Source organism: Monodon monoceros, unplaced genomic scaffold, assembly GCF_005190385.1.
Source record: "Monodon monoceros isolate NGI ecotype Baffin Bay Population unplaced genomic scaffold, NGI_Narwhal_1 Super_Scaffold_2, whole genome shotgun sequence".
In the NCBI taxonomy this organism is placed as follows: Eukaryota; Metazoa; Chordata; class Mammalia; order Artiodactyla; family Monodontidae; genus Monodon; species Monodon monoceros.
In genome coordinates, this window is record NW_021703776.1 from 9,407,509 (window position 1) to 9,434,949 (window position 27,441).

At 60.4% G+C, this 27,441-nt stretch overlaps 2 protein-coding genes across 5 annotated transcripts; one reads left to right on the plus strand and one right to left on the minus strand.

Annotated features, from left to right (window-relative positions):
* The first annotated feature begins 4,852 nt into the window (after positions 1–4,852).
* Positions 4,853–12,641, plus strand: POLD2 (DNA polymerase delta 2, accessory subunit). 4 transcript variants are annotated; one of them, XM_029233874.1, is made up of 12 exons: positions 4,888–4,899; positions 5,321–5,379; positions 6,191–6,464; positions 9,259–9,380; positions 9,570–9,693; positions 9,980–10,094; positions 10,240–10,438; positions 10,705–10,785; positions 10,937–11,094; positions 11,298–11,425; positions 11,921–12,022; positions 12,376–12,641. In XM_029233874.1, exons 2-12 carry the CDS (start codon positions 5,323–5,325, stop codon positions 12,534–12,536), a joined length of 1,521 nt encoding a protein of 506 aa, XP_029089707.1. In that variant the 5' UTR covers positions 4,888–4,899; positions 5,321–5,322; the 3' UTR covers positions 12,537–12,641. The 4 variants fall into 4 exon arrangements, with proteins under 4 accessions (XP_029089708.1, XP_029089707.1, XP_029089705.1 ...); XM_029233872.1 differs by lacking the exon at positions 4,888–4,899 and adding an exon at positions 6,020–6,073 and having other exon boundaries at positions 5,033–5,379; XM_029233875.1 differs by lacking the exon at positions 5,321–5,379 and having other exon boundaries at positions 4,853–4,899.
* A 108-nt stretch (positions 12,642–12,749) lies between these two features.
* Positions 12,750–22,333, minus strand: AEBP1 (AE binding protein 1). Its single transcript, XM_029233871.1, has 21 exons — positions 22,045–22,333; positions 20,082–20,390; positions 19,478–19,540; positions 19,279–19,350; positions 19,013–19,147; positions 18,870–18,935; positions 18,099–18,176; positions 17,893–17,976; positions 17,728–17,775; positions 16,980–17,089; positions 16,764–16,903; positions 16,340–16,424; positions 16,096–16,240; positions 15,908–15,993; positions 15,622–15,745; positions 15,158–15,354; positions 14,890–15,069; positions 14,325–14,676; positions 14,105–14,244; positions 13,851–13,950; positions 12,750–13,640 (listed from the first exon to the last, which is right to left on the minus strand). The coding sequence occupies exons 1-21, from the start codon at positions 22,295–22,297 to the stop codon at positions 13,033–13,035; spliced, it is 3,375 nt and encodes a 1,124-aa protein (XP_029089704.1). The 5' UTR covers positions 22,298–22,333; the 3' UTR covers positions 12,750–13,032.
* Between the last annotated feature and the right edge of the window lie 5,108 nt (positions 22,334–27,441).

Here is a 27,441-nt window from a genome sequence, read left to right on the forward strand (position 1 = left end):
AGCAGGTGCTCGGGGAATGTCTCATGAATGATTATAGCGATATTATGAATGTCCCGACTCCTGGAGCCTGAGACCGGGAAGCTTTGTAGGTTCTGTGGGTCCGTGGGGTCTGCGGTTTCTCTCCAGGCAGGCCTTCGGCCACAGGAGACAGCTCGGAGGAAAGGGGCAGGAGCTGTGGCTGCGGGGAAAAGGGGGAGCTCTTCTCCCACTGTCCCCTCCAGCTCTGCCGCCCGCTGCCCTTCAGTGCCCGTCTGCGCTACCCCAGGGGTCTGGAACAGCCTCTGACCTCCACCTGCCAACTCGCCTTGGCCCTGCCCCCGCCCACAGGATGCTCTGCTGACACGCACAGCCACCCAGCTCCAAAATAGAGCCTTACTATCCCTGCCCGCCCCGTTCTGCCGTCAGCAACACCTCCACCATCCTCCCCCGACCCGCTCCTTAACTCTCACCCCTACAAGGGTGAGAGTTTGTCCTCCTCCCACCCCTACAAGGCTGCCCTCCCCAGCACCTCCCCAGGTGCCCTGGTCAGCCCAGCTCCAGCCTGATTGTCCTGCCCCCTCTGACTCCCGCTGCTGGCCTGACCTGACCCCCGACACCCTCCCTGCGAATGTCCACAGCTTTCTGCTTCCATAGTGCAAGGAGTTGCCTTGCAGTGGACAGGGGTCATTTTCCCAGCTCAGTGCCTGTCCACTTTCTAATAGCACTGATTCCCATGGGGAATTACTTCTCTCAGAACGTGTGTGGCTCTGATGGGGGTAGTTCCTGGTAACCAACCCTACAGAGGCGAGGGGCTCAGACCTCATCTACACAGCGGGCAGCAGGCACTTGGGCCAGCCAGCTGGACTACCTTACCCAGACTGTTTCATGAGTGAGTAATCTAAGGGCAGAGGGAACCCTGGGGGCTGGCATCAGATCAGAGAACTCCAGACAGGAGATGACTGCTGTGCTCCCAGCTTCACGGCCCTCCTGTGCTTTCCATCTGTTCCCAAACCCAGTCCTCCAACCTCCCACCAATGCTGTGTCTCCCTGATACTGATATCCAACTAATCAACTACCTTTGTTTTGTTTTTTTAAAATTTTATTTATTTTTTTATTTGGCTGGGTGGGTCTTTGTTGCTGCGCGCGGGCTTTCTCTAGTTGTGGCGAGCGGAGGCTACTCTTAGTTCCAGTGCGCAGGCTTCTCACTTGTAGTGGCTTCTCTTGTTGCAGAGCACGGGCTCTAGGTGCACGGGCTTCAGTAGTTGTGGCATGCGGGCTCAGTAGTTGTGGCTCGTGGGCTCTAGAGCGCAGGCTCAGTAGTTGTGGCGCACGGGCTTAGTTGCCCCGCGGCACGCGGGACCCTCCTGGACCGGGGCATGAACCCACATCCCCCACACCAGCGGGCGGACCCCCAACCACTGCGCCACCAGGGAAGCCCGAACTCTTGTGTATTCTTAGTGGGAATGTAAAATGGTACAGCTGCTGTGGAAAACAGAATGATGGTTCCTCAAAAAATCAAACATAGAAATACCATTTAATCCAGCAATTCTATTTCTGGGTATATGGCAAAAAGAATCGAAAGCAGGGCCTCAAACAGATATTTGTACACCCACGTTCTCAGCAGCATTGTTCACAATAGCCAAAAGATGAAAACAACCCAAATCGGTATCCATCAACGGATGAATAAACAAAATGTGTTCTACACATACACTGAATTATTGTTTGTCCATAAAAAGGGATGAAATTCTGATACATTCTGCAACATGGATGTACACTGAAGATATTTTAATGGAAATAAGCCAGAAACAAAAGGACATGTATTGTATAATTCCATTTATATGAGATACCTAGGATAGGCAAATTCACAGAGACATAGATTAGAGGTTAACAGGGGCTAGGTTAGGGGGAATGGAGAGTTATCGTTTAGTGGATACACAGATTCAGTTGGGGATCATGAAAAACATCTGGAGATGGACAGTGGTGATGGTTGCACAGCAATGTGAATATACTTAATACCAATGAACTGTACACTTTATAATGGTTAAAACGGTCAATCTTATGTTATATATATTTTACCACAATAAAAAAATTTTTTTTTAATAAAACCACATTAGTGAGCATCATTGAAGGCCCTCTCCCTGTAATGCCATTCCACCCAGCCCTTGTTTTCAATGGAAACTAGTACTTATTTGAGGGGCCCAATCCCAAAGACACCACTTCAGCCTTTTGGGACCCCTCTGCTCTTTTATATACCTACATACTTCATTTAAGAACATGTTTGGGGCTTCCCTGGTGGTGCAGTGGTTGAGAATCTGCCTGCCAATGCAGGGGACACGGGTTTGAGCCCTGGTCTGGGAAGATCCCACATGCCGCGGAGCAACTGGGCCTGTGAGCCACAGCTGCTGAGCCTGCGTGCCTGGAGCCTGTGCTCTGCAACAAGAGAGGCCGCGATAGTGAGAGGCCCGTGCACCGCGATGAAGAGTGGCCCCCGCTAGGCACAACTAGAGAAAGCCCTCGCACAGAAATGAAGACACAACACAGCCAAAAATAAATAAATTTATTTAAAAAAAAAAAAAAAAAAAGAACATGTTTGGGCGACTTCCCTGGTGGTCCAGTGGTCAGGACTCTGTGCTTCCAATGCAGGGGTGCGGGTTTGATCCCTGGTTGGGGAATTAGGATCCCGCATGCCACACAGAGCTGCCAAAGAACAAACAAACAAAAAAAACGTTTCATTTCATGTTCAGAAAATCCAAAGTGGGGAAAACAAATTAGGGGTTCCTTTTCTAAAATAAAATAGGAAGTTAGCAATTGCTGGTCCTGGTTCAGTAGCTAAGTGGTATCCGGGTTGGCACCTTTGCCGGACAGTACCAGGCACTGTATTCACTACAGAAAGAACGGGGAAAGGAAGTAGGCTGTGCCCCTCGTTCTTATCACAAAACCAGATTTCTCAGAAACCCAACCTTCCCCCCCGCCCCGCCCCCATCCCTGCCAGACTTCCCCTATGTCTCTGCCAGATCTGATCTCATCATCACCCTTGGCTGCCAGGGAGGCTGGGAAAATCAACACTTAAGCCTTTCCATCCTTGCAGACAGCCAGGGGAAGAGAGTTAGGGAAGGATGTTCCGCCCATGGAAGCACACCCACTTGTCCGCAGCCCCCCCTTTCCCAGCCACCATCATTCCTAGTATGACTGTTGCCTCCAGGTCTGTCCTACACCCCCTCACCTGCCCCAACTGCGTGCCTGACATAGGCCTGCCAGTAGCCGACCTCAGTGGAGAGGCTGCCCAGCTTCATGTCTGAGCAGAAGTATCAGTTCCAGCCCCCGGCTCCCTGGCTGTGTGACCCTGTGCAACTATGAATCTTTCTGTAAAACGGAGACCATAGTACCTGCCTCACAGGGCTAAGGTAAGACTCAATAAGAAAATGCTCTTGAGACATTTAGCACATTACATGCCCCGCCCCACCCCCACCCCGAAAAGTGCTCATCTATTCATTCAACAAATACAGGCTGAACTGGGAGTTTCCATGAGTCAGGCACTGTGGTAAGTGAACTAGACTAGCTTCCCGCACATCCTCTGAGGACAGACTTATCCAATCCAGTCTAATTGGATGTTTGACAAATGTCTGAACGGCAGGGACAAAAGTGAAGTAATGGGTAATTAGATGGGCAGTCCAGCTGACCTGCATATGCAGAGGGCCAGCACACATACAATGTCAGGGCTGAGTCACGCTGCCTCAGAGTGAATCCTAGTTGTTACTCACTAGCCGTGTGACCTCTCAGTGCCTCAGTTACCTCCTCTTCAAAGGGTTATTGGAGGATTAGCTGAATTTGTATGTGTCAAGAATTTAGAACAGTGTCAGGTCCATAGCAAGGGCTTTTATGTGTTATCCATAACTATTATCTACTTTGTTGCGGAGACAAGACTGGGACTTGAGAAACAGATGCAGAGTGAACCAGCAGAACAGCATGCGCTAAAGAGACTGAATACCGGCGCTGGTGGGAGTGGAGAGGAAGCGTCATGGGGAAGGGCCACTGGGGCTCGCTTAGGAATTCCAAGCGATGTGGATTGGTGGAGATGTGGAAAAGAGCCCGCACGAAGTGCCGGACGGCACGAGAATTCCTTGGTGGGTAGGAGGAGTGTGGATGACGAGAGGCAGGGAGGACAAGAGACCAGGAAGTGTTGGGTGGAGGCTGGCAGGGCTGCTGGCCCCGTGCGGAAGGCCTCAGCCAGCCAGTCCGCTTCCCTGACCTTAACTCTAAGTCCTCCCCCACTGTTCTGGAACCCAGTGCCTGGCCCTGTCCTCGGACTTGCGGCAGGGTAATCGCTCCCCTTAGGCGGTGCAACCATCGTCCTCAGCCCTCCCACCGTCCACCGCAGAAGCGGGGGCCCAGCGGTGTCCTGGGGTGGCGCAAGGGGCGCCAACTCTCGGGAAGGCGCAGCGACCTCAGGGTCAGGCCTCCGGGAAGGGCCGGGTCGGGGCGTCACGGCGCACACGAGTGCACACTAGTCCCTTAGCTGCAACCCCGCCCCGCGTTTCCCTTGGAATAGGGGGCGTGATCCCGCGCACGCGCAGAGCTCAGGGGCGGGGCGCGCGTCAATGGAGGGGGCGGGCGCGGCTGTGGGCGAGCCCGGGGGGGGGGGGGGGTGGCGGGGGGGGGGGGGGGGGGGCGGGGGGGGGGGGGCCCGGGGGGGGGGGGGTGATTAGCATGGTGGAGCGCGCTGTCATTGGCGGGATGCAGCATGGGCGGGGCGAGGCTCGCGGAGTGGCGGGAGGAGGTGCGCGGCGGCGGGCGGTCCCCGCGATGATGAGCATGGTGGAGCATGCGGTGATTGGCGAGATGCCTCTGTGGGCGGGGCAAGGCGCGCGGATTGGCGGGAGATGGCGCGCGGCTGTGGGCGGGGCCGCGGCGTGCGGCGAGGTGAGTGGGGTCTCGGTTTCCCGGGCCGCGTGGATGCTTGGGGGGGGCTGGCTCTTTGCGGGGGCTGGCTCTTTGGGTGTCCTCGCGTGGGGGCGGGTTAACAGGCATCTCGCGAGGGAGGTCTGAGCAGGCTCTGTGCTGTACTCCCCAAGACGGCCCCAGGTTGCGGGCCGGGGCCGTGGCCTGGGGATTCAGGCCGCGAGACTCCATCGAGACTGCGGCCAGAGCGCTGCCCCCGCTCTGCACTTTGGGGCAGAAAGTTAATTCAGATACCGTCCCAGCCCAGAGCTGTTCTGTAGGGACAGAATTCAAGCCACCTAATAGCTGTGCTAAAAAGGCGGGAGGAAGAAATCGGTTTTAGTGCCACGTCTTTTTTAACCCATTCCATGCAAACTATTATCATCCCTGTACGCATGTAAAGAAATGACTGAGCTGCTCCACGCACTGATCTTGGAACCTGCTGTGGATCTGACGCCTACAGTACGTCTCAGTGGGGCTCCGGGCTGCTTCTGGAAAGTGGGCTCAGGTGCTGATGCCTCTGCTCTCCTGGAGCTTTTATTCTAGTCAGAGGAGGCAGACAGTAAACCTAAAATGTATTGTCTGTTGGAAGGTAAATGCCATGGAAAACAATAAACATTGGAGGAGCAGAAGTGCCAGGGGAGGGTTGCAGGTGGAGAAGGTGAGGTTTGAGCAGACCTGAGGGACCTGAGGGAGAAGAGCAGGCCTCCTGGTGGGGGGACAGGAGGGCAGGACCAGTGGGGCAGATCTCATAGGCCACTGTAGGGACTTGGGGTTTTATTCCGTGAAATGGGGAACCTTTGGAGGGTTTCGAGCAGAGAAGTGACTGATTTATGTTTTGTTTTATTTATATTTTTAATCATAGGCTAATTATTTTATGGTAGGCTTGTGTAATAATAAGGCTGGCCTCATGCCTTGAGATGGGGCAGGTGCCAGGGAGCTGGATGGAGGCAGATGAGGAATTCCATTTGGGGCATGGAATTTGAGACCTTGATCATTGTCTCTGTTGAGGTGTGGAGCAGGCAGTGGACACCTGAGATGGGTTTGGAGAGCGCCAGGTGGGAGAAGCATTTCCTAGCTTTCCTCATCTCCCTTTTTGCAGGTTACAGGGGACACTGGTATCCAACCTAGTCGAGTTCCAGGTGCTGGAAGTCTGGTGTGCACTACAAGTCTCCCCCACCCTCAGTGCCCTGTGGGTGCGGTGGAGCCACACTAGGGACGCGGCTGCCGCGGAGGTTGCAGGGATTGCAGGACTGCGTTTGTGTCCTTTCAGGGACCACCTCCTCCCTGTCCCAGCCACAGCGGTCTGGACACATCAAGCACGGACATGTTTTCTGAGCAGGCTGCCCAGAGGGCCCACACTCTGCTGTCTCCACCATCAGCCAGCAACGCTACCTTTGCCCGGGTGCCCGTGGTGACTTACACCAACTCTTCGCAGCCCTTCCGGCTGGGGGAGCGCAACTTCAGCCGGCAGTATGCCCACATTTATGCCACCCGCCTCATCCAGATGAGGCCCTTCCTGGTGAGCCGGGCCCAGCAGCGCTGGGGTAAGTAATGAGTTTGGGGAAGTGCTTCTGGGTTTGTTGGGCACGGATCTCCAGACCCTTGGGGTCATCTGTCTTTCCTAATCAAGTGGCCTGGGCAGTGCAGGCCTTTTTCTTTTTTTTCCCCATTTCTTCCTTGGTGATCTTTCCTGCTTTTAAGTTATTCTTGATGAAGTAGGACCCCCACCACCTTCAACTTTTGGGTGATGCCCCATCACCCCATTGTTACTATTTATAAGAGTGGCTTTCTGGGACTTCCCTGGTGGTCCAGTGGTTCACACTCCTCGCTTCCAATGCAGGGGGCATGGGTTCGATCCCTGGTTGGGGAACTGCGATCCCACATGCCTCATGGTGCAGCCAAATTAAAAAAAAAAAATTTACACACACACAAAAAAGGGTAGCTTTCCACGTAGTTTTCAATTCATGTGTTATGTCTTTAAACTGAAATTTTCTGGGTGAGACCGTGTCTTATTCATTTTTATTGCCCCCCACCCCCACCCCGCCGCCCAGCACCAGGCTTGCTGGGTTTCAGCCCAGGTTGCACATTGGAACCACCGGGAAAGCTTTGGCGAGCACTGGCTCCCAGGCCTGTCCCATCCCACCAGGTCAGCTGGATTGACTCCGGTTTTATTATACGCAGCCAGGAGAACACTTGACCTGATCTCCCAGCTACATCCTCATGTTAGAGATGTTTTCTGTTTTCCTTGCTGCAGGCAAAAGTGTTATTCACCTTTTCTCTGCCACATAGCAAGGGTCTCCTTCCTCTGGTTCCCAATGCCTTTCTCTCACTTTCCTTGAAGTCCTCGAGGACACCCTCCCGAGCCTAAGGTCAATGTCATCTTTTAGATTCTTTACCGCAGCATCTGCTGTGGTACCAGGTTTCTCTTCTTTTTTTTATTAATTTTTATTGGAGTACAGTTGCTTTACAATGTTGTGTTAGTTTCTACTGCACAGCAAAGTGAATCAGTTACACGTATATACATATCCCCGCCAGGTTTCTCTTCTAACAAAGCTGCCCAGTGACAGAAAGCAGCCATTTTATTCTGTTCACAGAGTGGGGCCCACAATGAATGGGGCCTTGGCTGGGTGATTGACAGTAGGCAGCATCGTTCACTCACCACGTGGCTTCTCTGCGTGGCCAGGCTTCCTCCCCAGAGCTCAGTCCGTCTCAGAATTCACCTCTCTCCACTCACAAGTTTCCTGGACACCTCAAGCCCTTTCTTACCTTTGGCTCTCCCTGCGCCTGGCACGCTCTGTCCCCGGCATACTCTGTCCCCAGGCTTCCTTCACAACCTCAGCTGAAACATCCTGTGCTTCGAGAGGCCGCCTGGGCCAGCAGGGCCTTCTCTGTTCGCAGCACTTGGCCCAGCGGCAGATCCCGCCTTTCCTGCTCTTGCCTCTCCCTCTGCGCTGGAAGCTCAGTGAGGGCAAGGATGGGCCTTCGGGTTCACTCTCTGTGCTGGCGCCTGGCCTGGCGCCCACACTCCGCCCGGATGGACAGATGTCCCGCCCTCAGCATAGGGCTGTGTGGTTCTACCTGGTGCTCAGACATGCACACTGGATCTCAGCTGGGTAGCCTTGGGCGTGTTCCTTAATCTCTCTGTGCCTCAGTTTCCTCAGCCAGGTGGTGGGGTAATAATATCTCCAATGGCGTGTTGTCGGGGGTGGAAGAATTCCAAGCGCAGGGCTTGGCACGGCCACCTGGGGCTGAGTGAGGGCTCGGTGGACATTGTGGCTTTGGCATCTGTTGTCTCTCGTGGCGTCTGGCATTTCTATCCAGTGCCGGCGCCCTCCTTATCTTATTTTGAAGTACTCCCCCTCGCTCCCCAGGGTGTGGATCTGTGGGATGTTCTTGGTTATTCCGGGGCAGGAGGGATACGTGCTGGAGTCACCGGGCTAAGGAACGGGCTGGTCCCGAGTCCACATTATCCCATCACCTCCTGTTAGCGTTTTCTCCAGGCTTGGGGTCTGTACTAGGAAACCCTCAGGCCTTCTGGGACGTGGTTCCTCCCTCCTGCCCACCCGAGTGACCCCTGCATACCACCCCTCTCCCACGCCCGTCTTCTTGCCCGTCCCTAACGCTTCCTGTGTGCTGTTCTCTGGGATCCCAGGCCCTCTGGTGACTCCACAGGGAGCAGAATGGGGCGGGTGGGGATATGAAGTTTGGATTTGGGGTATCTCTGTTTTCAGATGACGAGGCATTTGTGGGGTGGATGAAAGAATCCAAACTCTCAAAAGAGACTGTAATATTGTTAGGGCAGGGCTGTGTTGAGACTTGGCATACCTCTATCTAAGGATCAGCGTTATAATTTAGGTATAAGTGAAGAAACTCTGCATTAGCTTCCCGTGGCCATTGTAATAAACAACAGAGCCGCAAACTGAGTGCCTTCAAACAACAGAAGTCTATTCTCTCCCAGTTCTGGAGGCCAGGGCTCCGAGATGCAGGTGTCGGCAGGGCCGCGTTCTCTCCAGTCCTTCCTTGCCTCTTCCAGCTTCTGGTGGCTGCCCCGGCACTGCTGGGCCCGCAGCTGCCTCCCTCCTGTCTCTGCCCCATCTTCACGTCGCCTTCTCTGCATGTCTGCCTCTCTTGTGAGGACGCTTGGCATCCAGAGCGCAGGCACATTCAGAGTCCCTCTGTCCCCCTGGGGCCAAGTGATCCTTTAGGTCTAAGGGGTCCTTGCATTTGACGTTCTCTCCCTCCTCGTGGAGGCCAGGGCCCCAGGGCTGCGGTGCTCCGTGGCGGCCGTGAGGGGGTGGAGCAGGGCTTGTCTCTGAGCTCATACCCCTCGCGCCGCAGGCAATGGAATCCTGATTAAGAAGCTGTGTGAGCTGCAGCCTGGGGAGAAGTGCTGTGTGGTAGGGACCCTCTTCAAGGCCATGCTGCTCCAGCCGTCCATCCTGCGGGAGGTCAGCGAAGAGGTGAGGCCCACACGGGCTGCCCCCAGAATACTTCCCCGGGGGCACTGATGGGGCCACCTGCCTTGCATCCTGGGAATCAGGGCTGGGCCTCTGCCCATGGGGGAGGGGGCTGCAGGGCCATCTCACTGATGTGGCACCGGAGCCAGAGTGGGCTCTGGCCCCATGACCACTCCCATCTTTGAATTCCAGCACAACCTGCTCCCCCAGCCTCCTCGGAGCAAATACATCCACGCAGACGATGAACTGATCTTGGAAGATGAATTGCAGCGTATCAAACTGGCAGGCGCCATCGAAGTGGCAAAGCTGGTCACAGGTGGGGAGGGGGGAGGGGGTGGCCCGCACCTCTGGGTGCTGGTGAACACCTGCATTATTCTTGCAGCCATGGGTTTGGGTTCAGGCGGTGGGTGAGACCCAGGTAGGGGTCAGTTCTTCCCACCTGCGCCCGGAGGCACTTGACTCCAGGAAGCAGATGCCCAGTCCTGAGTCCTCAGTGAGAATTCACCAGCAGAGGAGAGCTGCTGGTTTTGTCATCTGGGTGCCTGGAAGGGGGTGGTAACCCCTCAGGCCCCCCTCCTGGGCCTGACTCTGCTGCTCCCCAGGGACGGTCCTGGCTGTGCTGGGCTCTGCAGGAGACGACGGGAAGTTCCTGGTGGAGGACCACTGCTTTGCAGGGCTTGCTCCCCAGAAGCCCTCACGGCCCCTCGACACGGCCAGGTGAGGAGCAGGGGCCTGGGTCCGGTCAGTGGTCTGGGGGAGTCACATTCGCTGGCCCCTGCTCCCCTGTGATGGTGACAGAGCCCCACCAGGAGCTCCATGCGGCCCTCCCAGCACCCACGAAGACCCCGACTTCTTCCGGCAGGTTTGTGCTGCTGGTGTCCGGCCTGGGCCTGGGTGGAGGTGGGGGCGAGAGCCTGCTGGGCACCCAGCTGCTGGTGGACGTGGTGACGGGGCAGCTTGGGGATGAAGGGGAGCAGTGCAGCGCCGCCCACGTCTCCCGGGTCATCCTCGCCGGGAACCTCCTGAGCCACAACACCCAGAGCAGAGATTCCATCAATAAGGTACGGCACCCGCCTGCCTGCATTCAAGCCCTTACCTGCGGAGCGTCGGGCACGGGGTCTCGCAGGTCTGGTGACCCAGGAATCTCCTGTCCTCAGGCCCTGCTTTCTGAGGGCGGTGGTGGGGGCCGGAGGCCCGGAACTCTTACTGTCCCCCTGCGGGTGGGGCTTTGCTCTGCTCTCAGCCCTCCTGGCGGGGACTCTGGGTATGGCTTTGATGTAAGCCTCCCTTGGGGCCTGATAGCCTATGTATGGGCTTCTCCTCCCAGGCCAAGTACTTAACCAAGAAAACCCAGGCCGCCAGCGTGGAGGCTGTCAAGATGCTGGACGAGATCCTCCTGCAGCTGAGCGTGAGTGAGCTGGGGGCAGGCCAGTGCTCAGGATCGGGGTCTCTGGCACTGCAGTTGGGCACTGGAAGGTGGGCTGGGGAAGGTGGACTCCAGTGGGGTGTGTATGGAGGGAGCTGGGCCCTGCGAGCTCCCCTGCCCCTGTGCCCTCCAGGCTTCCGTGCCCGTGGACGTGATGCCAGGCGAATTTGACCCAACAAACTACACGCTCCCCCAGCAGCCCCTGCACCCCTGCATGTTCCCACTGGCCACTGCCTACTCCACGCTCCAGCTGGTCACCAACCCCTACCAGGCCACCATCGACGGAGTCAGGTAGCCCCACTCCAGGCTGACCCCTGGCCTTCTGCCTTGGTGGCACCAGGAGGGGAGGGTTGGGCCCAGGGCTGTGGAGGGCCCACCTGGAGTCGGGCTCGGGACTCCCTGTGAGGGTGCCAGGTGAGCTCTGGGCCGGCAGCCGTGGGAGGAGTGCAGACGGTGGCCCCCCAGGGTGGGGTCAGCCGAGCCCTGCCTTGCAGATTCCTGGGGACGTCGGGACAGAACGTGAGTGACATCTTCCGGTACAGCAGCATGGAGGACCACTTGGAGATCCTGGAGTGGACCCTGCAAGTCCGTCACGTCAGCCCTACAGCCCCTGACACCCTAGGTACTGGGACTCAGACACGTGGTGTGGAGCAAAGGGCCAGGGAAGGCCAAAGGGGCTCCTATCATGCTCGGAGGGTTCCCAGCCTGGATTTGCACCCACCAGCCTAGCCGTGACCTGTCTAAGGAAAAGCCCCAAAGCTTGGTTTGTTTTGGGAGCTACTGTGGAATCTTACGTCTGTTCGTGGCCAAGGCCCTGCTTAGGGCTGAAGGCCATGGGAGCACAGTGGGAGCTAGGGCCGGCCAGAGCACTGCACCGTGGCCCGGTGCCCACCCAGAAGGGCGAAGGCGGCAGCGGCAGAGCATACTGCCCTGCCTCTGGGGCCACGTGGCAGTGTGTGGAGATGGTTTTGTTGTGACAGCTGCAGGGCTGCTACAGGGTCACGTGTGTGAGATGGCACCCCGCGTCCTACACGGGACAGCCCTACCCGAGATGTGTAGGTGTCTCCGTGCTGCAGCTGAGAAGCCCCACTCTCAGCTGTGGGTCCTCCTTCTCCAGGTTGTTACCCTTTCTACAACACCGACCCGTTCATCTTTCTGGAGTGCCCTCACGTCTACTTTTGTGGCAACACCCTCAGCTTTGGCTCCAAAATCATCCGAGGTAAGTTTTGTCTTCTGGGGGTCCCAGGCCTGGGCTGAGGCGAGTGACACGCTCTCAGCTGGGGCCAAGGCTCACAGAGAAAGCCTGTGTTGGAGTGTCCAGGCGCCCATGGGTGGACAGCCCAGGCTCTGCAGGGACTGAAACTGTCCCCACCAGAGCTCATTCTGGTCAGTGTGGCTTTAGCCTTGGACCTTTATGGTGTCCTTGGCCCTTTTCGTTTCTGGTCTCAAGGAGCTTCTGTGGTCCACGCTCCCATGGTGCTGATGGGGGGCTCCTGTTCACTTCTGGTGACTTCCCTTTGAGACGGGCCTCACCCAGAACCTAAGGCGTGCCCCCACGTGGCTTCTTTGCAGGCCCCGAGGACCAGACAGTGTTGCTGGTGGCTGTTCCAGACTTTAGCACCACACAGACTGCCTGCCTGGTGAACCTGCGCAGCCTGGCATGCCAGCCCATCAGCTTCTCAGGCTTCGGGGCAGAGGAGGAGGACCTGGGAGGCCTGGATCTGGGCCCCTGACTCACAAAGGCGGCCTTGTCCGGAGAGGCCCCGGCTATTCCTTCCCTGTGGCGTCAGCACCATGGCAGCTTTGCCTTTGTAAATAAAGCCCGAGTGTTTACTGGTGTTGAGCTGGGCAGACCCGGTGGCGGGCCAGGGCACTCCTGTGGAGGGAGCCTCCCTCCTCCTCCCCTCTCCCAGCCGGTCAGGATGGCAAGCGGTCAGTGACACATCTGCCGTGAGCTTGGTTTATTGGTGTGGCCGGAGCAGATGGTGGAGAAGTCTGCCCCCACCACCCCCCCACACCCGGGCTCGCTCAAGCTGCCCCAGCCCGGCCCTGCAGCAGAGCGGCCGGTGGAGCAGACGCCTGACACAGACCCTGGCTCCTAGGTCTCCATCACTTCATGCCCCCTCCTGGCAGGGTCCACACCGGGGGTCTTTCCGTTTGCTGATGGCCGCTGAGCAGGCCAGGGCAGTGTGACTACTGGTGCAAGCTCGCGCGTTGGCAGACCTGTTCTCAGAAGTCCCCGAAGTTCACTGTGTAGGTCTCAACTGTGGTGAAGGGGATCTCCTGGCCCGTGACCATCTCTCTCTCCTCCTCCTCACCCTCCTCGGGCGCCAGCTCTGTCCCAAACTCCGTCACCACCTCCGTGTAGGTCTCGGTCTCTGACTCCTCCCAGCCAGCTGTGGTCTCGGGTGGAAAGTGCCAGGGACCCAGGGTAGAACTCGGGGCGGGGGAGGGGGCGAGGGAGGGGGTGGGGAGCAGTGTCGGGGGGGTGGGGGGCGACGTGGGGACGGTGGCCGGGCTGGCGGTGGCATTCAGGCGCCGGAGCCGCATCTGTTCGCGCATGCGCAGCCGGTACTGCAGGCGGCGGCGTTGCATGCGCCGCTGCTGGGGGGTCATGGGGCGCGACGGGTCGATGTGCGGGATGGGCCGGTTCCCGTTCATGGCCATGATCTCCCGGATGCGCTTCCAATTGGAGCGAGCCAAGATGAAGTTGCACTGGGTGGCTCCGATGTCGTAATCCACGTTGCAGGTCTTGGAGCTCGGGGTGTAGCCCTCCGCGTGGGCCGTCACGCGGTACTCCCCCGGGTTCAGGATGCGCCAGTAATCACCGCCACTTGCTGCAGCGGGAGGACGGGTTCGGCTGCCTAGGAGTACCCCCTCCCAGGCCCCAGTCCTCCTGTCCGAGATCCCCCTAGCCCTCCCTCTGGGGGGCTCCAGAGGAGCAGGGACATGCTGGGCAGGCCAGGCTTGCCTTGCCAACGGCACGTACAGATTTGGTGCCCCCCACCTCGGGAGGCGGAGCGGCGTAGGGGTATGCACTTGTGTACCTGTCTTCACTCCGTGGTTAATGCCGCTCACAGAGATGGTGGCGTTGGCGATAGGGATGCCCTGCTCATCCGTCACAACCCCCTTGATGCCGCGGTGAACCTGCAGGGGAGGCAGGGTGGGTGTCCACATGGAGAGCCCACTGGGTCTGCTGCTGCCCTGTCCCATGCACGAGGTCCCCTCGCCCTTCACCACCCTCTCCCCAAATGCTGCCCCACTCCTCCACCTGCACGCCCCCCCCCGGCAGCCCCCACACCTGCTCCATGAAGGTGAGCAGAGCTTCCTTGTTGTTCTCCCACTCTCGGGGCAGCTCACTCTCGTGAGGGAACTTGTCGCAGCCCAGGTAGATGGAGAGTTCCAGGCAGTTGGTGTGCAGGTAACTGAAGTCGTTGATAGCTGGGCAGGGCAGACACAGAGCCGCAGTCACCCCTGCCCACACCAGATGCCCCACCGCAGACCCTCCGAGGCTGACTCACTCCCAGAGCGGGGTTTCCACTTGGCCCCGTTGACGATGCCCATGCCGCCGGTGTAGTCCTGCGCTTGGCACCCTCCCCGGTAGGGCTCGGTCATGGTGAGGTGGGTAGAGGCGAAGGAGATGGACAGCCAGCGGAAGATGGCATGGTCTGGGGTCTCTTGGGCCTCAGATGCTTCTTCCTCGTCCTCTCCCCGGGCGGCTGCCATGGCTGCGGCCAGCAGCTGCTCCTGGCTAGGCGTGCGGGCCATGTCATAGGGGTAGGACACGAGCCGCTCACCGCCGTTCAGGTTCGCTCCCAGCACAAAGGGGTTCTTCTCCATCCAGGCAATGATGGCCCGGACCTCCGTGGACACCTAGGGTGGTCAGTATGTGAGGTGTGGGCCACAGCCTCCATCACCCTCCATGTAGACCCCATACTGGTACTCGTTACCCCCTCAGTCCCTCCAAGGCCCTGCAGTCTCAGTGCCCGGGCTGGGTAACCCACAGCCCACCCCCAAGTCCGGAGCTCCAGGACCCCAGGGTCCGGGCTGCTCCCGCAGGCCCTGCTGGCCAGGCTGCAGCCTCACCGTGGCATCTGGAGACAGGTAGTGTTCAGGGATGGGCAGGTTATTGTTGGGGACCCGGTAGGGGACCCATTTCCTCTCCTCAGCTCCCCAGAGCACAGAGTTGAGATCCGGGAAGTCCTCATAGATGTCAAAGCCCTCCTCGGTCCACAGTCCCAGCGCCCAGTTCCCAAATTCTGAGCCCTGGGGGAGCAGGTGGGGGTCAGCATCAGCAGCCCACCCCCAGCCCTGCCCCACCCTAGCCCTGTCTTACCCCCTTTCCTCCACCCACCATCTGCGCTGCCACCTCGTAGCCGTCAGGGTTCAGCGAGGGCACCAGGTGGATGCGCGTGTCATGCACCAGGCTGCGCACGCGCGGGTTTCCGTCTCGGTACTCGCGGCACAGGTACTGCATTAGTAGCAGCAGCAGCTCTCGGCCTAGCACCTCGTTGCCATGGATACCAGCTGTGTAGCGGAACTCAGGCTCCCCTGTAAGGGCAGGAGCCTCAGCAACCAAGCAGCCTCCCGAGGCCTGAGGCCCAGGGGATCTGAGGAAGGACCCAAACCGGCCTCATCCCCAGAGGGGTGAGGGTGGCTGAGGACTGTAGGGCCCAGCAAGGGGCTCCAAAAATAGGTGGGAGGTGGTGAGCTGGAAACATCAACGGCGCAGACCTAGCTACGGTGCCAGGGCCTTGCCTCTATAATCTGTTGGGCGTGGGGAGGGCCAGGCCTCCAGGGGGCTGTCGGGGCCCTCACCCAACTCGTGATCCCCGGGGTTGTCTGAGATCTCCATGGCGTAGATCTTGAGCCCACGCGAGCTCTTCCCTAGACTGTATGTGCGGGTGATCGTGGGGCACTGCTCGTTCACCACCTTCATCAACTGGGTGCCAGAGAAGACACAGAGTTACGCAGCCCACCTACTCCCGCCACCCCCAGCCCACCCGCAGTGACCACACCTCTCTCACGGCCTGGGTCTGCTCTATGGGGAGGCTCCCCTGTTAGCCCTGAGCCCAGTCCGTGGCCTCAGGACAAACACCCCAACCTGGCGCATGTCCTTATAGCTGTGGTGCCGGAAGTCCAGGTCGTCGGTGGTCAACACCTCGTTCTGTGCATAGTAGCTGTGGACAGCTGCAGAGGGTGGGCAGGCAGGGCCTTGAGCTGGCCACCTGCCAGCCCACCGCGGATTGCCCCAGCTTCCCATCCATGCCCCTGCCAGCCCCCTGCACTCACGGGACATGGGGCACCCCAGCACCTCCAGGCGCATGCATAGGCTGCCGTTCCAGGTGAGTGGGTAGATGCGGATGAAACGGGCCACCACCGGCTCCGGGAGCTCGCTGAGCACAGGTGTGTCCTTGTCCACGTTCCCATGGAAGGTCTGGGAAGAGGCAGGCCTCAGAGCAGCCCCCAACCCCAGCCGAGAGCCCACCTGCGGTTCAGACGAGGGGCGTATAGAGCCGAGGGCTCAGGTGCCCACCATTTCCTCGTAGCCGTTGGTGTACATCACCCATGTCTGGCTGTCATTGCTGAAGCCCACGAAGAAGGAGGTCACGAAGTCGTCACTGGGGAGCGGATGGTGGTCAGGGTAAGGCTTCTCTCCCCGCCCCAGGTCCAGGCCCTCAGGCGGCCTGAGCCCCCCTTCTGGGCCCAAGAACCTAAGAGCTAGCAGGTGTGTGGTGTTGGCCCGGATGTCGGGAGAGGCTGCCATGCCCGCTGCGTGGCCGTGGGCGATTGGTTTGCTTATCTGGACCCAGGGAACCGACCGGCCATAACCGAGGAGTGGCGGTGGGGTGGGGCGGGGGAGGGCCCTGGAAGGCCCACTGGAAAGTTCTGAACGGGACTCAGAGCTGTGCCTGGAGCCACCTGCCCCCACCAAGTGCCTGTGAGCCTGGTGGACTTACTGGATGCTGGAGTCGCGGCCCTGGGTGATGACGCCCGTGAACTTGGTGGTCCTTCTGGTGTCCACCTCGATCCACTGGGTCTGAGAGTCGTCCTCGGCACACCACGCCCCGTCATAGTAGTCGTCCTCAGTGTCGCCGGCCTGTCGGGGACAGCAGGGGGGCTGAGCAGGCAGGGAACCCCTACCCAGCTGGGAGATGGGCCCGTCCGACACCCACCTGCATGTTGAGCCGGCCACGCTGTGCCCCTAGGCCGTGGCGCAGCATGGAGGAGGACCGGATCTGGTTGTCCTCGATGCGGTGCGACTCCATCCCGATGGGGGGGCACTCTGGGGACACGGCACCCCAGGCTGGTGGCCCCCTGGCTCCGTCCCTCCCTCCACCGAACCCAGAATGGAGGAGCCCAGCACCCACTTCCCCTCACATCAGGGGGCGCCAGTGAGGGCAGCTGTGCTCCAGCCTGTGCTTCCCCACCCTGAGCCTCAGCTTCCCCCTCTGGAGAATGGGCTGATGATGCCAGGCTCCAGGGGACCATGGGGCTCACATGAAATCACAGGGACAGCCACCCCAGGGCCTGGCCGGTCCCAGGCATTGTCTGCATCGGGGCCATCTGCACACCTGCCTTGCGCCCCGAGCTCTGTCCCCTGGGGTCAGGCCCAGGACAGAGACACTCCAGGGCCTCTCCCTTTCGCGTTGCAGGACTTTAAGAGCAGGAAGGGGCTCTGGAGGCCTGGAGTGCCAACAGGAAATTCGGCTTTGGGACCAATGTGTGGCCTTAGGTGGGTCACGTGCCCCATCACCGTCACCCTGCGGCCACGGCACGGCCCCAGCGCCGTCACACCCGCCCTACAGCCTCCATACATGCCCATGGCAGCCCCGGCGCTCGTAGCTATGCTGCAGCCCTCACAGCCCCCCCCAGCCCCCCGCACCTATCCCGCTCCCCCGAGCCCCCCAGCGTCTCACTCACTGAGTTGCTCTGCTGGAGCCCACTCCTCCAGCTCACCCTTCCGGGGCCCTGGCGGCAACAAAGGGAGGAGGTGGTGCTGAGGGTCCCAGAGCAGCCAGGGGTCTGGCGGACCTCTCACGGGGACCCAGGTTGTGTGGGCCCAGCCCCCAGCCCCCAGAGACACACCTTTGTGGTCCTTGCCCTTCTCCACAGTCCATTTGTCATGCGTCTCCTCCTCCTTGGGCCTGCTGCCCTCCTTTTTGGGTTTCTCTGAAAGGTGGAAGCGGGGAAGGGCCTGTCGGCTTAGCCCCAGGCTAAGGGGGGCTTCAGGGGGCAGGTGGGGTGGGGGTCAGGCCTGCACGGGGGGCTGGGGGCAGCCTGGTTCCACTCACTCAGCCCCTCCTTCTCTTCATCTGTTTCCAGGCCAGGGTCAGGCTTCTGGGGCCTGGGAGGCCGGAAGTAATAGTCCACTGTGGGGAGGGAGAGCCCTGATGAGATGGCCCACCATGAGCCGGGGCTCCTACGTTCACAGGAGCCCAGTGGGCCGGACTGGGCACGCGGTGCACAAGGTGAGGAGGTGAGATCAGGGTGGGCCTTAAAGAGTCCAGATGGGCTGAGATGAGGAGGGAGGGTCCTCCTGGAGGGGGAGGCTGCTTGGGCACAGGTGGGGTGAGCGAGACCCCGAGGAAGTCACCAGCCTGGCCCCCCAGCAGGGCGTGGCCCAGAGAAAGGTGGGGAAAGCCTGGGCAGGGAGTGGGGCACGGACATCGGACATGCCCCGAAGGACGACTGGCACCTGTGGCAGGAGGGGGGGTCTGGAGGGCTGAGCTGGGGCCAAGGGGTTGATGGGGACCGAGGCCAGGAGGAGGGGAATGGGGTCCAAAGGGGCCGGGAGCAGGAGGGAGCGGAAGGCGGCATGGGAGTCCCGAGGGGCGAGGGGCGAGGTGGCCAGGACCGGAGCTCGGAGGGCCCGAGAGTGAAGCCCACTGGGGCTCAGGGCGATGGGGGGAAGAGCGAAGTTGGGAGCCAGGAAGACCCAGCCTGAGGGAGGAGATCAGGGGAGGGCGGCCAGGCCAGAGAGGGTGGCCAGGTAACTGCCACCAAGCTGGAGGCACAGGCAGCCCGTCCTTGGGATGCAGAGGGCAGGGGCCCTGGGCACTCACTGTCGTCGTAGTTGGGGATCACGTAGCCGTCACCATAGTTGGGTGGCAGCGGCTTCAGAGGCGTCTCTGTGGAGGTGGGAGGCAGGGTTGAGCCGGAGCCCCCTCGCCTGGCACCCCGCCCCCCAAGTCTGCCCGCATCCTACCTGTCCTCTCCTCCGGGGCCTCGAACCCCCGTCTGGGCGGCTCAGCCTTCTCCTCGGGGCGCTCGGGCCACAGCCTTTCCGGCCTTCTCCTGCTGGGGGGCGGCCTGGGCTGCTTCTGGCGCCGGATGTACTCAACTGGGGGAGAGGTGGGCGCTCGGAGCCGGGGGCCAAGGCCAGGGAGGGTGGGGCCTCCGGGGGCCGGGGGTGGGATCCACGGGGGGAGGCGGGGCCGGCGGGGCCTGGGGGGCGGGCAGGGTCCTACTCACAGTCTTCGTAGTCCTCCCGCTCTATCTGGTCGTTGTAGTCCAGCGTGGGCTGCTCCGTCTCCTCCTCCGGCTCTGAGGGAGAGCGCGTGTGGCCGCCTCATCGAAGGCACTCCCCGACGCTGCCACCCCGGCCCACCCCGGAGACCCAGCAAGCCAGGGCGGTTGGTGCCCTGAGGCCAGGTGGCCGGCGCCCACTCACCAGGCTGGCGCTCCACGTCGGTCTCTCCTGCTGGGCCCTGCCAGGGATCTGGCAGGGGCCCGTCTGCAACACAAAGCCCAGGAGCAGGTGGACGGGAGGCCTGCCCTGACCACTGGCTGCACCGTGAGCCTCCACGAGACCCGGGCCCTGCCGACACCCCCTGAACAGCTCACTCCCGGGAGGCCCGGGCTGCTTTAGCTCTAAGCACCCTGCTGGCATTTCTGGGGGGCCAGAGAGCTGGACAGGTTTCTGGGGAGCCCAGGCCCTGCTGTCTGGGAGGACCTGCTGCAAAGCTGCCCCCGCAGGCGGGCACCCTCCAGGCTCAGAGCCCAGTGACGCTGTGGGCAGGTGGCTCTGGATGGGGCCCAGGGGACGGATCCCAGGACGGTGGAGAGCAAGCCCCCCCCCCACGAGGCTGCCAAGCACTCCCTCCCCAGGGGAGGAGCGGCACCGAGGGAGGGACAACTGTGAGGCCGCAGCGCCCACCCGGACTGGGGGCTCTGAGGGTCTGCGAGAGGCAGGGCCTCAGGGACCCGCCCTCAGCCCCCTCTCCCTGCAGCCCAGCAGGTCAGAGCCCCACAGTCTCAGAAGAGCCAGCACACACCTCCCTCCTGGGGCAGCTCCTCGAGGCCGGGGCTGGCGACTGGGGGCAGTGGCCACTTCGGGCTTTCGGAGGGGGTTGGGATGGGGGCCTTCTTCCCAGCCAGAGGCCTCTTGTTGGCCTTGGGTGGCTTCTCCTTGGGCTTCTTGGTGGCCTTGGGTGGCTTTTCCTTGGGCTTCTTGGTGGCCTTGGGTGGCTTCTCCTTGGGCTTCTTGGGCGGCCTGGAGGACGCCTCCGGGGGCTGCTTGGTCGCCTTGGGGCCTTTGTCCTTCTTTCCTTTCTTCCCTTTGTCTTTGGCTTTTCCTGGAGGTGCTGTTCAAGATGCAGACTCAGGTAAAATCAATGAAGAACCCCCTCTATGCCCCATGTGCCCCCCCCCACCCCCGGCAGGGTGCCTACAACCTGGGCAGAGGGGCTGCTGTTAGCCCTGCATTTCCCAGATGGGGGAAACTGAGAGGTGAAGCCACTTGCAGTCATGGCAGAGCTGGGACTGGCTTTCCGTCACCACCACACCTTGGCCTGGGTAGCTCAGCTTCCCAGGGGGTAGGCCCTTGTCCTCCCATCTGCCGAAACCTCCAGAGGAGCACCTCACAATCCCCTCTTTCACCGTACAGCCCCTCGGCCAGTCAGGGCCCACTATTCTGTGCTGGGCACAGAAGGGGCAGAGAGGTGACTAAGCCATCCGGGCCTGGGGAGAGTGCCCAGTCTAAAGGGGGAGACAGTCTCATCCCTGCCAACTGCCACACGAAGTAAAGGGCATGGGCCCGGGGCCTCTCTGAAGCTAGAAAAGCTTCAAAGAAAAGCGACACTCATGGGCTATCCCCTATCCAGGGGTAAGGAGTCTGGGGTGGGTTGGAAGCCATAACCATAGGGGGTCCTGAGGCCACACAGAGGACAGATAGGATAGGTGGGCACTGCAGCTGCTCGCCCATCTCGGAGTCTGGGGGAGGGAGGAAGCAGGGGCAGGGCCTAGGGCTGCCTATAGGAATCCTCCAGGCCCCTGAGCAAATGCTGTTGAAAATGTAATGGAGGAGTGGGGGCCACATGACCGAAATACTGGAAAATCTACAAAACGCAGACAGTCAGAAGAAACAGAGCTGCCACAGCAGCGTGCAAGAGGCCGGGACAGCAATCTCGACCGGAATGGCGGGGGAGGCCGAGATGGGTCCCAGGGAGGAGCCAGGAAAGATCTAGAGCGGGATGAAGGGGAGGAGCTGCTGACCTCAGGAATGATGGATGGTGCCCTGGAGTCTCCTGGGAGAGAGATCAGCAAGACCCTTGCCCACCCTCCGGAAGGTCAAAATAAACAGCTAAGATTTATTGACAACTGATTATATAAGAGGCACTAGGCTAAATGCTTTGGTGATGCATCACCTCGTTTAATTTTCACAATAACCCAGGACTACTGCCCAGTGCCTCTGGAGGCCTTGTGGAGACGAGGGTCTTCTGCAACGCCCTCCCCCGGCTCTGTGCTCCTGGAGTAGGAGGCCAGGCAGCAGGGTGCTGGGGATCCTTCCCAGGGAAGGCTGGAGGCTGGGACTCTGGCAGTGGTGTGGGCACGGCCAGTGTGTGCCACAATCAGACTGAGTGGCCCCATTAGGACGGCAGGGCCGTTCCCGTTCAAACTGACCTGGGCAGGGGGCAGCAAAGTCCCCAGTTAGTTCATGTCTAGTCCCTCTGGGGGTTTGGGGCTGTGCATGACGGATTGGGAGGACCCAGTTCCACTGGGCAGTGGACCTGCTGGATGCGTCTCCAAACCCAAAGGGCTCCAAGCCAGCACTGACCTCTGCCTGGCACAGTGTCCCGCCAGATATCTGGGCTCTCTTGTGCCTTACAGAGCCATTCCTCACGCTGGGCAGACTGGACCTTGGCCAGACACCACCGAGGCCCGCCATTCAAGCCTGAGGTGCAGGTCTCCCCGAGGCCCCCCATCACACCGAGGGCCACCCCTACCCAGTGCTCTTACCCTCTTCGGCCACCCCCGGACGCGCCCCCGGCTTGCCCCCTGTCTGGGCTTTGCGGACGGGAAGGGTGGGTTCAGGGGGTGGTGGGGCCTCCACGTCGTCCTCCCGGGGCTCGGACTCCAGCTCCGACAGGAAGCCCTCGAGGAACTCCTCGATCTCGTCGTCGGTCAGCACAGTCTGCGGGCGCCCCCCGGGGCACAGTGCCAGCAGCGCCAGGAGGCAGCCGAGCAGGGGTGCCCCGCGCAGGACCGCCATGGTCGCGGCCCGCACGGGGGGCGGTGGGGGGGGGCCTCCGGGGAGGGGCGGGCGGGGGCTCCGGGGAGGGGCGCGGGGTGGGGGCTCCGGGGTGGGCAGGGGACTCCGGGGTGGGGCGCTAAGGGCTCCGGGACGGGCAGTGGCTCAGGGGTCGGTGTGGGCTCAGGGATGGTCTGGGGGTTCCGAGGCGGTGGCGGCGGCTGGGAGCTCAGGTCCCGCGTGGCGCGCTCCCGCGCGGACTGCCTTCTCCAAAGCGCCAGAGGCGGCCGGGGCGGGGGTGCTGGGGCTTCCGGAGCCGGCTCCCCCCACCCCCGGGGAAGGAGGAGGAAGGGGAGGAGGAGCCGGGCGTGGACGGAGGGGCTGCGGGGGGAGCCGAGCAGTCCCGGCGCCGCGCGCGCTTGGAACTTCCCGGAGTGGGAACTGCGGGCTGTGTCCCGGGCCGGGGCCCGCGCCTTGGAAGGAGGGCCGCAGGGAGGGAGCGTCGGAGGGGACGCGAGGTCCAGAGGGTGCGGATCGGAGCGCTCCGACGCCCCTGCCCCGCGCCGTCTGCGACACCGCCCCCAAGCCGGACGGGAACTGGAGGCGAGATGCCCCAGACCGGCTGGAGGTGAGCGGGACCCCTGATGGCAGAGCCAAGCCACGAACTCAGGCCTCGCGGACCCTCTCCATCTCGGGACCCGCAGAAGTATCCCCACTTATCCTTTCCGCCCTCTGGAGCCTTGGCCTGGCAGCTCTGCCAGCTGTCACCAGCCTTCATTCAGACATCCAGCTAACCTCCCAGGTCCATGAGAGCCGGGCCCTGTGCTGGTCCCCCTGGGAGGGACCACACTTTGGGAATTCACCCTCTAGCGAGGGGGACAGGTGCAAAACCGCCCTCAAGGCAGGCTGACTGCTCTGCTGGGAGTAGGAGCCCCCATGTAAGATTGCCCCTCCCCTCCCAAGGGACTGACATACTAGGTCAAGTTTGGAGGGAGGGTCAGAGATGGAGCAGGGAGGGACAGACGAGATGCCTTTCAAGTTGTATTAAACTGTGTGTGTCATTCATAGGAATGGGCTGTCAGGGGTGTGGAGGGACTCAGCACTCACACAGCAATTTCCATACAAGCTCAGGGGGTTCTTGCCCTCCCCTGCACGCCCAGCAACAGAGGGAGGGATCCCAGATGAAGAGCCCGGCACGGAGCAGGGAGGCAGCCAGCTGGCTTATGTGGCCCCCTTCTAGCAGGTGGTACAGCCTCAGGTGAAGCCAGGTCAGATCAAGGGAACATTTTAGGGGCGGTGCGCGTGAGCCCAGCTCCGCGTGGAAGATGTAGGGGCCACAAAGGCATAGGAGATCAGACACTACCCCTGAGGACATGGGCCAGCTGGCAAGAGAGGATGGGTACCTTCAACCCAACGAACCTGGGTGCTGGGACCTACCACGGGAACAGTTCACTCACCACCCGAATAGGAGCCACAGATGTTTACGGTCGGTTCCCCTCCCCTACGGTTTCTTTTACTATTTCCCTGCAAAGAACATCTATTTCTTCACCTCTAGGGATACACTGCTTTCCGAACAGCTGAGATCCCAACCAGGACAAACAGACGTTCCTCTCCTTCCTCTTACCAGAACCCAGTTTTTTAAAACTGTGTTTACCGTAGCTCCAGCTACCATATGGACCAGATGCAGCAGGGGCATGTAGATTGGGTAGTCAAGAGAATCCCAGGATCGATTAGTAATGTCTGCCATGGGTGTTGGCTTAGGGAGTTATGCCATGTGTACCTGGTGTTTCCATAAGTCTCTCCCCAGGGGCAGATGTTGGCTGGCCCCAAATGGGCATGACATCTAAGGCCAGAGCTCCCAGAATGTTCCTCCTTGATGGGATGAGGAAGCAAGAAAAAGCACATCTGGAGCCCATGGGCCAAGTTTAGCAGCAGTCAGCCCTGAGCCAACGTTGTCTGAGGGTTTGGCCCAGTTGAGAAAACCCAGGAGAGCCTGAGATGATGAACAGGCAGCAGCCAGGGAGCGTAGTGCGAGCTGCTGGCTCAGCCCAGGACCGGGGGCAGGACCCAGGGGGCTCTCCCTTCTCTCACCAATTTCTTTCAAGGCCCTTCCTTCGCTGCTCACTGGTTTGTACTTAGAAAGGCAGTGGGACTATGTCAAGAGCTGGTCCCTACAGTCAAATCCCAGCTCCGCCCTCCTGGCCATCTGATCACAGCAAGTAACCTCACCGCTCCCCGTGGCCTCACTGCCGCAGACCGAACAGGGACTTTGCACGTGCTGTGCCGAGCGCTATTTCAGCACTCGCGACCCAGCAGCCTCCAGTTCTTGTCAGTTCCCTTAGGAGACCAAGACCCACCTGGGCTCTCGGAGGACGCCTCCCCCACCCCCCCCCCAGTTGGGCCTCCTTGTCCCTGTGCTGTCCTCGCCCTGCCATGTGTACCCAGGCTGGTCCTGGCAGCAGTAGGATGAAGAAAGCTCTTACCCATAAATGTCCTCTGCGAGCCTCTGAATCATCGCTCTCGAAACTTTTGTCTTGGAATTTGTTCTGTTGCCCCCAGTTGAGTGTGTCAAATAGGGAGGCCCAAGGCTGGGGGGGGTGGGGGGTGGTGGCTATAGAACGTCACTTCCCTGGGAACAGCTCCCGAGTTCAGCTGGCTCACACATGGATCAGATTTGGGCTCAACATTCTCCGCCAGGGAAAATAGAAGCCCTGAGAAAATTAGAAAGAAATAGAAAGAGGCTTCTCCTCAATCACAGTGAGTCACCAAGAGAGACATGAGTGAAGGCTTGTGGGGAGCTGGGCCCTGTGGTGGGGTGGGCAGGGAGTTGGGGGCCCCCCTGCCCCCTCCCACCCGAGAGTCTGGGCAGGTGGAGGGGGGCAGTGCTTCCCTCGGTGGGCAGGGCTGGGACTCCGCTTAGCTTTAAGACCTGCACTCAGGAAATCCCGCAGACCTAGGCCCATCAGGACCTGTCATCTAAACCAAACTCCCCAAGGGCAACAGCCCAGGACGGGAAGAGGCAGGCCAAGAGGTGGGAAGCTTGTGGCCTCCTGTGGCTGCCTTTCACCCTTCTGGGATCCAGGCCCCCTGCCAGCGGGTGGGGTGTCTGTACCCACATCCAAGGGCTCTCCTGAGCTAGTCTGGGAGTCTGCTGGACGTCCTGGGTCCCCTCACCTCCAGCTTCCTAAGAGAAGGCTGGGCCTTTCCCTCCTACGGAGCGAGGCCTACCCTAGGGACTGCAGGAGGACTGGGCTTACAGGCAGAGACAAGGCAACATCTCACCCTGGTGGATCTACCCTTGCTGCTTCCAGAGTTGGGGAGCAGAGTTCTTGGGGGAGTCTGACATGGGCTGTGTGTGTGTGTGTGTGTGTGTGTGTGTGTGTGTGTGGAGTTTTCCTGCAGCCTTGTGAGGGTCAGGCTGGTGGAGCCCACAGATGCAAGGGTGGGGAGAGGAGGGGGCGGGGCCCGCACTCTCACTTCTGACCAGGCTGGGGTCGGTCCTGTTTAGCTCACGGGCCAAGAGCTTACCTCTGAGGGCCATTGAGAAAGAACCATATGCCAGGAGGGCTGCCTGCCAGGGTGGGAGGTCCCCAGGAGAGACACCTGGTTGGGGGCCGAGGTGCCCATGCTTGGGGTCAGCAGCAGGGGCATTGCAGAGGTCTGCAGAGACCCATCTGGGAGGAATGGTGCAGTGCAGAGGCCCTGCGGGCTGCAGCGAAGGGCGGGGTGTGGGGGGGCAATGGCGGTGGGGGAATGTGGACATGTAGGCAAAGCTGTCACATGAGGGCTTTGCTCCTGTCAGTAATGCCCTCAGCGGGGCGGGGGTGGGCGGGGAGCCAGAAGCTCCCACGTTGGGGAGGGAGTGAGCAGGTGGATCGGAAATGGAACCCACCCTCTTCCCACTATGGTGGGGTCAGTCCCACAGGGATGAGAAATCGAAGCTTTGCTGTAGGTCAGGCTTGCCTTGTTAATGCTTTCCAATGCGACAGCTTCCTGAATGAAAAGAAGAACCCAGGATGGACCTGGAGCAGCAGGGAGAGGGCCTGTTTCCTTCTGCCCATCCTAGAAGCCACACTTAAAACTATGACCTTGAATAACTCGGTTTTCTCAGGCTGTAAGTTGGGAGGTGGGGAATGGCTCCATGACCACTAGCAGCACCCCGCCCCTGTTAGGAAGGGTCTCCCATTCAGACAGGCCTGGTCAAGCAAGGTTAGCCTCTTGTCTTTGCAGATCAGACAGTTTGGATCTCGAGGCAACTCTGGCTGGAGCCTTGGAAGGCATGAGGGTCAGTCTCATCCCTGCGTGGGCCCCAGGTGACCTTGATCCCTCCCCCTCTCCCACCAGACCTCAGGGTGGGAACCCTGAGGTCACTACAAACCTAGTGACCACACCTCCGCACGAGATGGAGAGATGATGGGGTGGCCCCATCCGAGCACTCACTCTCCACGTCCAGGGAATGAGGGGGTCCCCGGAGGAGGGTGCCCCGAACCCTGGGTGGCCTCTCTTCCCTAATGGGAAGAGCCATGCTCTGGGACTCTCAGGGAACTCATCCATTCTAAAGGTTTCAGCAGAGTCTCTGCACCCAGGGGCACCACACCGCAGCTTCCTGAGTGTCTGAAAAGATGCCCCCAGGCCGTCCTTCTAGGACTGCCAGCCGTGTCAGCAGGAGACTGCCTCATCCCATGTCACTGTAGCCTGAGAGTCCATGATCTCATCACCCTCCACTTCTTAGCCCCCAGCCTGCCCCTATCCTGCCACAGCACCATCCCCCCTCACTCTGGGTCCCCAGCGATCTAAGCACGTGTCTGTGGGTGTGTGTCCCTGACTGCGGCTCATTTGTTCATTGGGCAGGTCTCCACGGAGCTTTCAACAAGGTCCAGCCCTGAGCGTGGCCCAGAGACCCAGCAATCATGGAGGTATCCTTCCTCTGAAGATGTTCAGGCCAGAGGCAATAGGATGTGAGTGGTTGGACCTCCGGAACAGAGGGCACAGGGGAGGGCATCGAACCCCGGGAAGTGGAGTCCTGCCCTGTGGGAGAAACAGAAGGGGGATCCCGGTGGGGGAGACCCTGTCCCCTGGGCTCAGACTCCTCAAGTCAGTCGCCTGCATCTCAGGTCCCAGCACGTGGACAGTGGGCTGGGCAGTGATGGTGCTTTTAATGCTTG